The sequence below is a fragment of the Paralichthys olivaceus genome, chromosome 13, assembly GCF_024713975.1.
Source record: "Paralichthys olivaceus isolate ysfri-2021 chromosome 13, ASM2471397v2, whole genome shotgun sequence".
NCBI lineage: Eukaryota > Metazoa > Chordata > Actinopteri > Pleuronectiformes > Paralichthyidae > Paralichthys > Paralichthys olivaceus.
In genome coordinates this window covers 10,982,660-10,992,915 of record NC_091105.1, presented here as the reverse complement: position 1 = coordinate 10,992,915, position 10,256 = coordinate 10,982,660, and the positions used below count along the sequence as shown (strand labels likewise).

Below are 10,256 nucleotides of genomic sequence, written 5' to 3'. Positions count from 1 at the left end.
TTTTCCTCATCGCTCAGCTCCACCGTCAGCCTGGCTCTGGAGACTGCATTACCCAGGATGCCGAGGAAATACCCGGAAGCGTCACTCCCGCTTCCGTGGTCACCGTGAGATCTGTTCGCCGTCGGTTTCCTGCTGCGGTGAGGACAGCGGCGTCGAGACAGAACAGGGACAACTCCAGAGCAGCACCTCCAGGATAACTCCACTGTACAATGAAACTGTCCGCCCCATCTCCATCTCTGGACACCCGCTGCGTCACGGTCATACTGCTGGTAAGTCTGCGGTCTGTAACGCGCTCCCACAGCTAGCTGCTTTAAGCTAGCGTCGGTTAGCCGCTAGCTAAGCGATGAGCCTGTGGTGGCTTGAGACGTGGCTAATAAAGTGTTGAAGGTGACAAGCCCACTCTCTCCTGCAGCCGCAGGTATTCACCAGGTTCATCGAGGGGCCCTTTGCACCGGGGTTCCCCCACAGTTGACCCCCTACAGCTAATCGAGTTATCCAGCTGCAGTGTCGACTTAGCCGGTAGCGTTGAATCACGTTGGCTGGGGTTTTCTTTAGCCGTAATCCCTCTTATATAACGCCACGACTCCCACATAACACAATGTATGTTCTAGAACTGTAAACACACGAGCTGCAGTTGCACCAACTTTGTTTGGGAGTGATGTAGTCGGTTAGCATTGGATGCTATTACACAGTATCAGTGGGAGGATAGGGGCTAATTGCTAACACGGTTAATCAAAACATTTTTCTTGACTGAATGGTTTCTGCAGGAGTCGCTCAACCTTCATATTTGTTGTTGCAGAGATGCACAAAGCTATTGTTGGACTCTTCGTGTGTCTCTGAATGATGCTCGCCGGTTGGTGAATTCCTCTGTTGTGGCTCATTCTTATTGGCTGACAACCCGGAACTAGACAGGGCGCAGTTTGGGCCTGTAAAGAAAACTTGAGAACTTGTATCAGAGCTTCAGAGAAGAATCCTCACAGGTTCAACAGCTGGGACTTTTATACTAGACTGTGTCATGCTGTGTGGATCCAACTTTTTAATGGAGACAGGAAAATATATCTTTACGACTGCAACAGTTGGTTGATCTATAGAATATTTGTTGTCATTATCTAGTTAATCAACTGTGTCGAGTCACTATTACAAAATTACAATATTCTCTGGTTTCAGCCTCTCCGATCCAAAGAGTCGATGTGTTTTTGTCATGCATGACAATAAAATGAATATTTTAATGTTTGGGACTGTTGATCTGACAAAATATGACCTTTCAATATGTCACATTTGGTTTTTGGGGAAGTTGCGATTCTGTCACCATTTTCTAATTATTAAGAACAAACAACATATTTTATTTGAGAAAACAATTGAAAGATGAATTGGTAATAGATAATGGTGAGTTGCATGCATTAGTTGGAAGTGAAAGTATCCAATTTTCATGAAATTGTACATTTTTAACTCTTTAATTCACATTTTACATTAAAGCTCATAATTCAAATTTTAGGTGTTTGAACAAAAGCTGGATACTAGGTACTAGCTTTGCTGCATGGTCATTGAATATTATTAATATTACACATAACATTTTTGAAATGATGTGAAGTGTATGTATTTCTTTACGATTTTTCACATTCCAAATCATTATCGCGACCTACAGAGATGAATCTTTTATAACTCATTGACTGAAATGTGGCAAAAGTTTGGTTCAGTTATATTTACAAAAAAGAGTCTGCATTGACTTTCAGTGTTTTACTGTATTAACAACTGTATCCACAACATTCTCTGTTTGCTTAATATGTGATCAGAGTTTATCTAATTATTTGACAGTTTACAGTATATCCAGAATGTTTCCCCAATATTTTGGCTTAAACACCTAAGTTTTGTGATGTCTCCAGATGTGTCCTGATTTCCACCACCGCAATGTGTGTGAGCAGAAGTTCACTCACATATTTAGGTTATTCAGAAAAGCAAAGAGTAGCACCAACTCTGGCTGTGCCATTGGTTCTGTCACTGAATCCATATATGATATTTGTGTTTGTCACAGCTTCAATGAGGCTATCTGGCAGATAGGCTCTTTGAATAAAAGAGTTCATTCAGGCTACAGTTGCCTTGTTTATTTTTGTCTCTGTGATTTCACTTGGCAGGCAGCCCCTCGCCAGCTTCTGTGCTCTTTCTCCTCATTTGACCCACCAGTGAATGTCATGTTAGGCCTTCAATTTTCTCTGCTCTAATCTCTGTCATACAGGACTCTTTTATACATTGCTGTAATCAGAGCTGGAGTTCAGAAATCCACAGTTTGTTCATCATAATTAAAACTTTATTCATGATTGTTTGATCCAGTGTGGAAGATGCAGGAAAGAACTAGAATGGCAGCAGTCTCTTTATGAAACCATGCTTAAATTCACTAGACCTGGATTTTTCATTTTGAAATGCACAAAATTGCAGAGACTCAATTCCTAATACATGCCTGTTTTTTATTTATTTAATGAAGATCAATCCATTTTTCTCTTAGAAAATTAATATTGAATAAACACCCTATTCTGCGGTTTCTAGCAGGTAATATGTCAAAGAAACTGTCTGACAAAAAGGTTTTCCAAAGATTGCTCATATCAAGTGTGTTATAATCACATTATTTGTTCATGGTGTAAATTATAGAAATGCAATTACAGTACATGTGTTCAAAATAAAAATAGTTAGAATTACACAAAGCGATACCCTATTTTTTATGAAGTATTCAGTTCTGTCGTGGGTACTTCAGTTTGAATACTGGTGTTCACCTCTGTAGGAATGCCAGTTAGCAGTATACTGAAAAACCAGTTTGTTAACTTCGTCTCTTTCGCTTCCGCCTTATGTAAAGCAGCATATTTGTGTTTAGTTGCTGATGTGTGTTTTACCTGTGTGTCTGCAGGTGATGGGCCTCTCTACCCCCGGTGCAGCAGAAATCACCAGTCTGGACTCGGGCAACATTGATGATGTCTTAAGTAAGACGCCGGATGTTACCTCTTAGAAGTGTCTTAAAAGAATATTTTTCCATTTTGAGAATATGTACTTTTTATATTGCTTTCTTGCTAAGACATAGATGAGAAGATACCACCACCATATTAACTTACAGCCAGCAGCTGCTGAGCTTATCTTTGAACTTATTTCCTTTTTATTTACTTCTCAGAGAGCAAATATTCTAGTTTCCCAAGTCTTCCTAACCAGTTCTTGTTTGTCTATTATTTTATTGTTGCAGAGAGATGTTCATTAATTTTCACCATCTTCTTTATTTTGGGAGGATTTTATGTTTTCAGTCCAGTTCATCAGACTGTTTACATGTCACCTATTAGACTTCAGTGAAACTTAGCAGCTTCGGAAGATCTCAGCCTGTAATGTTAAATTAGTTGTTTTTGTGCAAAGCAGATGTTTTCATGTAACCCCTAAATGAGGTTGACGATGAGATGGAAAAGCAAATTTATTTTTCCTGGATGCCTGCCATCACATATGTGTTTATACTGACCACACCTATTGCTGCCTTCTCACAGTCTTACCAGTCTTTTTACATATTTCATTTAATATTCATCATAGTAGCCATGAGTCACTGGTCATAAATTGCAGTTGCTGAAATGCTATTTTTTTCTTAATAAACAGAATATGTAGCCATTTAATAATATTAAATAGAAGAATAGAATCCTGTATTCATATTCTGTTTGTGTGCGTTTTTTTTGCAGATAATGCTGCGGTGGCTTTAGTGAATTTCTACGCAGACTGGTAAGTGTGTTGCTTCTCTCCCCCACTCACTGAACTTTTGCACATTATGTAAGTTTTTCTGAGTTCAAATTAATCAGAAGGTAAATGACCTATTTCAGAAAAAATAATTCAGCAGCCTAATCAAACACTACAAGGTTTGTTCTAGATGCGGAAAACAAATTTACCTAATTTACTCACAAATTGTAGAAAGCCGTTTGAGCTCACACTCTTACTTTCTCAACCACCCTGCAGGTGCAGATTCAGTCAGATGCTCCATCCAATCTTTGAGGAGGCATCGAACACAGTGCGGCAGGAGTTTCCTGAGGCCACGCAGGTGGTTTTTGCTCGCGTCGACTGTGACCAACACTGTGAGTATAACTTTTTTATGTCTATTTTGTTTTTGTTGTAACAAAAGTGCCACCAATAATGTACCCTTAAACTAAAAACATGAAAATAAGAAGAGACAAGTCGAAATATTATTATTAATGTTAAAGCTGAAACTGGAAAATGAATGTGTTGTTACTCACCTGCTCCTATAAATAATGAGTCTATTATACAAGTTGTTAGACTTGTAAGTGTATGTATCCTAATTATATGTGGTGGTTGTTGTTTATGGTGATATACTGCCCTAAACTGCTAGAACACCCTGACTGTGTATATACAAGAAACAAAAAACACACACACACACTCACAATCTGTCATTATATTTGATACACATATGTCCACATAGATGCCCAGCACACCAAAGCACAGACACATAAACCGTCAGCCTCAGCCTTTTGAGATAAAGCAAATTAAAGAGAATTATTGATGACCTGCAAACTGTTTGAAGACTAATGACAAAACTGCTGCTTCCTGTGAAGACTGGAGGCTTAGAGACACCCCACAGGGAGATTGACACCTGCCACACACACACACACACACACACACACACACACACACACACACACACACACTCATTCACTGTGTGCAGAGAGAATATTTACTCTTGGTGGGGGGCAGCTTTCATGTGGGAGATCAGAGCTCCGAGCTGACTGAAGGCAGTGTTTTCAGGCTGAGGTTTAGTCGCCGTCTCTATCACTGCTTTGCTCCTCATCCACCCACCCCCCATGTGTTTTTACTCCATTTCCTCCTCTTCATCAATTGATTTGTCCTTCTTTACTTAACTTTCCCTTCTGCCTCTGTGTGTAGCGGAAATTGCCCAGCGGTACCGCATCACTAAGTACCCAACATTGAAGTTGTTCCGCAATGGGATGATGATGAAGAGGGAGTACAGGGGTCAGAGGTCAGTGGTGGCCATAGCTGACTTCATACGCCAACAGCAGGTCGACCCCGTAAAAGAAATGAACTCAATGGAAGAGGTTAACACTCTGGATGTAAGTGGCAAACACGTGGTGGTAATAAAATACAAATTTCCACATCATGCAAGTGAATCCGTTATTTTCTTAACACCGTTTCTTTCCTATTGAACAGAGGTCAAAGAGAAACATCATCGGTTACTTTGAAAAAAAGGACTCGGACAGCTACCACGCATATGAAAAAGTTGCCAACATCCTTCGAGATGACTGCACGTTCTTGGCTGCCTTTGGGTGAGTTATATATTACCCATTGATTTAATTTTCTGTTTCATAGTTTATCTTAAACTCTTCTTAACCGCCTTGACTTCCAGCTCTGTCTCTGAGTCCGAGCGCTTCAGTGGAGACAACATCATCTACAAACCTGTGGGCGAGAGCGTCCCTGACATGATCTACCTCGGCTCACTCGCCAACTTTGACCTGACCTACGCCTGGTCCCAAGACAAGTGTGTGCCCCTCGTCAGAGAGATCACCTTTGAAAATGGAGAGGTTTGTTGTCTGCTTTTGCATAAAAAGACATTTCTGCATTATGATTATCTATATTGTGACCTGATATCAGATGTTTGAGTATAGATATGTAGATTTACATGGATGTAAGCCACATAGACTCATTTTTTACCCTTTGTGTTTTTTCCAGGAGCTGACTGAGGAAGGGATCCCTTTCCTCATCTTGTTCCACATCAGAGAAGACGGAGAGAGCTTAGAGAAATTCCAACACGAAGTAGCTCGCCAGCTCATCAGTGAGAAAGGTGAATTGTTGTGAAATGTAATACCTGTCAGGATTGTGATCGCGTCGCGTCAAAAGCCATATGGGCAAAGTGGTTTTCATGACATTGTTAACAGTATTTTCTCTCTCCTCCTCAGGGTCTGTAAACTTCCTTCATGCAGACTGTGAAAAGTTCCGCCATCCTCTGCTCCATATCCAGAAAACTCCAGCCGACTGTCCCGTCATTGCTATAGACTCGTTCAGACACATGTATGTCTTTCCTGACTTTAAAGATCTCTCGTAAGTACCACCTTTCACTTTGTTTACATTATTATGTGGATGCATGTGTGCAAAACCTTTGATTGACTGCGAAATGTTTCATATGTTAAACCAACATATGTCCCTCTTCTGAACATTAGCAATTAGAAGTTGGCAACTTTTTTTTACACAAGCAGAAATGCCCAAATATAAATGACAACTCACCACAGATGCAGCTGTAATTAACTCATGAATCACCCACATGTCAAATGGATGTGATATGTTCAGCACTTTCGGACATTTCTGAACAGTTATTGCCTGATGCTGATGAGCTAAATGATATCATTGTGAAATTATTCATAACAGGTTCTCCTAAAATAAAGTTAATTTCATTACACACACACACATACACAGGCAGGACCACACACACCACAGTCCACTGCACACTGAACATCAGAGAAATGTCACACCTCCTAAAATCCGTCCTTTATGAATGGGCCGGGACACCAGTGCTAATGTGACATGATTTGGCACGTGCAATAAGTGCTAAACTAATCCAGTCTAATCTAATTTAATCTTATTTATTCTGCCCCCCTTCCACCACTCTGCCTCCCCCCAGTCCCCAATCAGAGTTTGATCAGATAGACAGAAGCCCCGAGGACTGACCAGCCTCCACAACCTAATTGCATCACATCACCACTGCATGTGGTGCACAGCTTGTAATTACATTAGCGCAGTGTATGTTATATATATGTTTGTGCGTGTGTGTCTTCATGTTGTCCTGACACACAGAGTTAGCTGCAACTGGGGACCAGCTTTGTCTGTGTGATATGACAACAGCTCATGACCTGTCGTTAATAAGCGCTCCTCCAGGACAACGCTGATATGGATTAATGTGGCTTCATGACATGTCCTCAGGGACTCATGTCTTCCGCTGCCACGCGCTGTTTTGTTTCATATAAACGATTACGTCCGGCCGGCTCTGTAGTTCAAGCAGGTCTGTCTTAATTGTTGGACTTGGTGTGCAGGAATGCCTTTGTCTGACACTCACACGATGTGTTTCATGCAAGAATCTCTCTAACAAAGAGATTTGCTTTGAAGTGGCACTTTGAGAAACAAATCGATAACTTAATGCAAAATCACTTTTGTGTTCACACCATATCATAATTGCTGCTTGCTCATTTATTTCAAGAAAAACATTTTTCGTAGAAATGATTTTATTCTATTTTAATTGGCACATTTTAGCATTCATTAGTTGTTGAGGAAAATTCTCCAACAGCTGCCTAAGGGTCTTTAATGCAGTTCACCTTCCTGGGAAACGTCCTCTATTAAAACACCTGACAGTGTAACATAACCTATGGTTTGATTTGCTGGTGCCTTTCTCCCTGACTGTCACATCCTCATGACCGCCTCCCATATCACTTTGCTTCAGAAAGACATTTTGATATTTAGCTTGTGGGGGAAGGTGATCTCTGGGCACAGAGCAGGTTGTCCATTAAGATGTGGGAATGGGAAGCTAGATTATAAAGGGGTTTGTCCGTTAAGGTATGCAAGGGTGACTCTCTTTCTTTCTTTTTCATCTGCTGAGTTCCAGCATCAGCACATGAAGCTCAGTGGTAGTAATATTGAATGAAGCAATCTCTTTTGGGATTAAATCTCACAAATTAGCACATAGATGAAATGAGGGAATTGCAACACGTTTTTGCCGTAAAGACAGTTTAGTGAATCCAGCTTGTTCGTACAATCATTTGCGATTGCTCTAAAAATTCTTGCATGATGTTCAATTTGTACATTTGTGTCTTTTTTGCAGTATCCCTGGCAAGTTGAGACAGTTTGTGTTAGACCTTAACTCCGGAAAGCTTCACCGAGAGTTCCACCATGGTCCTGACCCCACAGACATCACACCTGGACAGGTTAGACAGCAGCACACACTGTGGAGGCACTGAAAGTTGGGTTTTCTTTGTCATGAAAAAATGGATGGTTTTGAATTTGACTTTTACCTTCAGGAGGAGACGGGAGAAGAAGTGGCCAGCAGCCCTCCAGAGAGCTCATTTCAAAAGCTAGCTCCCAGCGAGACTCGATACACCATCCTCAGTCGGGACCGCGACGAGCTGTGACCTCTACAGCCTTTCAGTGATCCTGTGACTCAATGCCACGCCCCGGGGTCTGGGAGGGGGTTAGGGTTGGGACAGGCCAGCGGGACAGAACAGCAACACCCAACACCCTTACTGAAGAGTGAGAGATGAAGAAGAGGAGGATGGAGAGGAAGATGGAGAGGAGCACAGTCCATAACACAACCATGTTGGAATAACCTATATTTTCATAAATCTTTCACATACAATTTTTATTTTGGATTAAAAGAAAGTGGGGGATAAAGAAGAAGTGTGTGTGGGCAGGGGGTTAGGAGCATTAGGACATCAAGAGAGGTGTTTTTACTTTTATTTTTTTGGAGCTTGTAAATATGTTTGTGCTACATGGGAGTCTCATTGTTGGTCTAAATTAAATGCAGAGTTTTCTTTATTTTATTTTTTTTTGCATCACCCTGCTTTTTGTAGGAAAAAAAACGGATCAGTTCCCTCACTCCAGTTGTACGGTTCTTATCTGTGGGTAGTCCAGTCAGGCTTGTCTGATAGGAGGCGCTTAGTTAGTCTCACTGACCTCATGGCTGCGTCTCAAAATGACCAACTCTTGTCGGATTTGTTTGTATAGCACAAGTTCTAACTATATGCCTGTTTGAAGTAGCTGTATCTCCATATCTTCTCCACACAATCTAGGAGTTCTGAAGGAATAGAAAAATATTTAGAAATATCTTGGTGTTAGGGTTAAAATAATTTCAAATCCTGACTTGAGACAGAAGATAAAGAGACAGAGCTACTCCAGTCTATTGAGATGCACCCCTGCTCTCCCTGGTACTAATGGTAATAGATAATGATGTATCTTACAGTGCCTGTAGAAAATATTCACCCCTCTGACCTTTTTTTATTTTTGTCACCAATCAACAGAAAACCCTTTGACCAACATAAAAAACACTGTTCCCACACTGCACATGACCAAAAAGACACCACCCCCACCATGAAGCCTGCTGGTGGCAGCATCATGCTGTAAGGAGGCTTCTCTGCTGCCGGCCCTGGATGGCTTGTGTTGGTAGAAAGCTCCAAATTGAAGCAACAAACAGAAACAATAAAGAAAACCTTTGATTAGGTTAATTTATTTAAGAGGACCAAAACCTCAAACATGAATTAACGCAAATGACAAGAAGGATAAATCTGTTTCTGGACTTTAAAGTCCAATCCAGAATCTGCCTGCATGGCCAATGTTCACATTCTAATTTCACAGAGCTAAGAAAGGTGGAGGAGATGTAGTTTTACACATTCAGCCACATAAGCTCGTGGCTAAAATTGATGCCAAATGTGCCTCTTTAAAGAATTGTCTTTAAGGATATGACTCCAATCAGAAATGTTGTCAGTCTCTCTACCCTGACACTAATTTGTAGAAATTTGAATTGGAAATTGTCTTTTTCTGTTAGTCGGTGTCTTAAAGTCAAATTAACGTCACAGCTTTAAAACAGTAAAATATGAACAGGTCAAAGGGGAATGGGTCATTTTCATAGGCACGATGTTTGCCATGACACCCCTGAGTTGTGTTCCTGGGAATCGAAGTCGAGGAAAAACATGTTTTTGAACTGTACTTTAACATGGTAGTAAAGTTATGAAATGGCTGTTTTTGCTGTTACCTGTTGTCAAATGTGTCCTGCTGGGGGAGAAAAGACTGCGTCCCTCCTAGTGTTTTAAAAAAGTCGAGAGACAACGGGGGAAAAATCATTTAATGAACAGTGGAAATTTCAGTCTCACTTTATACAAGTCCTCTCAAAACTGGCTTTTGTCTCCTCTGATGTATTTTGGGATTTTTTTGGTACATGTCTAGAACCCTGAGGTCCCCAGAATGAAGTGAAGCGGGAATGAAATGCAGAAGCTGAAGTTCGATCACAAGTGTGGGGGACCCATTTGCTCAGTTTGCACTGTGCGTCCTGCCCTTCCGCAGATGCCTGCATAGTGACATATCAGCCCGCATACAGGAGATCAACAGGGGGTAGTGTGATGCCATTTCCAAACCAGTCATCTCAGAGGGGAAGCAGAGTAAAGTAAATTAAAATCATTTTACAGGATGTTGTCTCGTCTGATGCGTTGTTTGTGAGTTTGTCTGAACTTTACTGCCGTCAT

At 41.0% G+C, this 10,256-nt stretch overlaps 1 protein-coding gene across 1 annotated transcript; it reads left to right on the top strand.

Moving 5' to 3' along the window:
- The first annotated feature begins 88 nt into the window (after nt 1-88).
- On the top strand, nt 89-10,201 carry erp44 (endoplasmic reticulum protein 44). The gene is made up of 11 exons (XM_020093283.2): nt 89-269; nt 2,897-2,969; nt 3,699-3,738; nt 3,970-4,085; nt 4,909-5,093; nt 5,191-5,306; nt 5,387-5,561; nt 5,710-5,821; nt 5,937-6,078; nt 7,847-7,949; nt 8,043-10,201. The coding sequence occupies exons 1-11, from the start codon at nt 210-212 to the stop codon at nt 8,151-8,153; spliced, it is 1,233 nt and encodes a 410-aa protein (XP_019948842.2). The 5' UTR covers nt 89-209; the 3' UTR covers nt 8,154-10,201.
- Nucleotides 10,202-10,256: the final 55 nt, after the last annotated feature.

What these genes read in the sequence shown, in the direction of transcription:
- erp44 (XM_020093283.2), top strand. Translation starts at nt 210, where the DNA reads ATGAAACTGTCCGCCCCATCTCCATCTCTGGACACCCGCTGCGTCACG. An exon ending in GTGAATTTCTACGCAGACTG is followed by an intron (nt 3,739 to 3,969) that starts GTAAGTGTGTTG and finishes ACCACCCTGCAG; the next exon opens with GTGCAGATTCAGTCAGATGC. An exon ending in CAGACATCACACCTGGACAG is followed by an intron (nt 7,950 to 8,042) that starts GTTAGACAGCAG and finishes TTTTACCTTCAG; the next exon opens with GAGGAGACGGGAGAAGAAGT.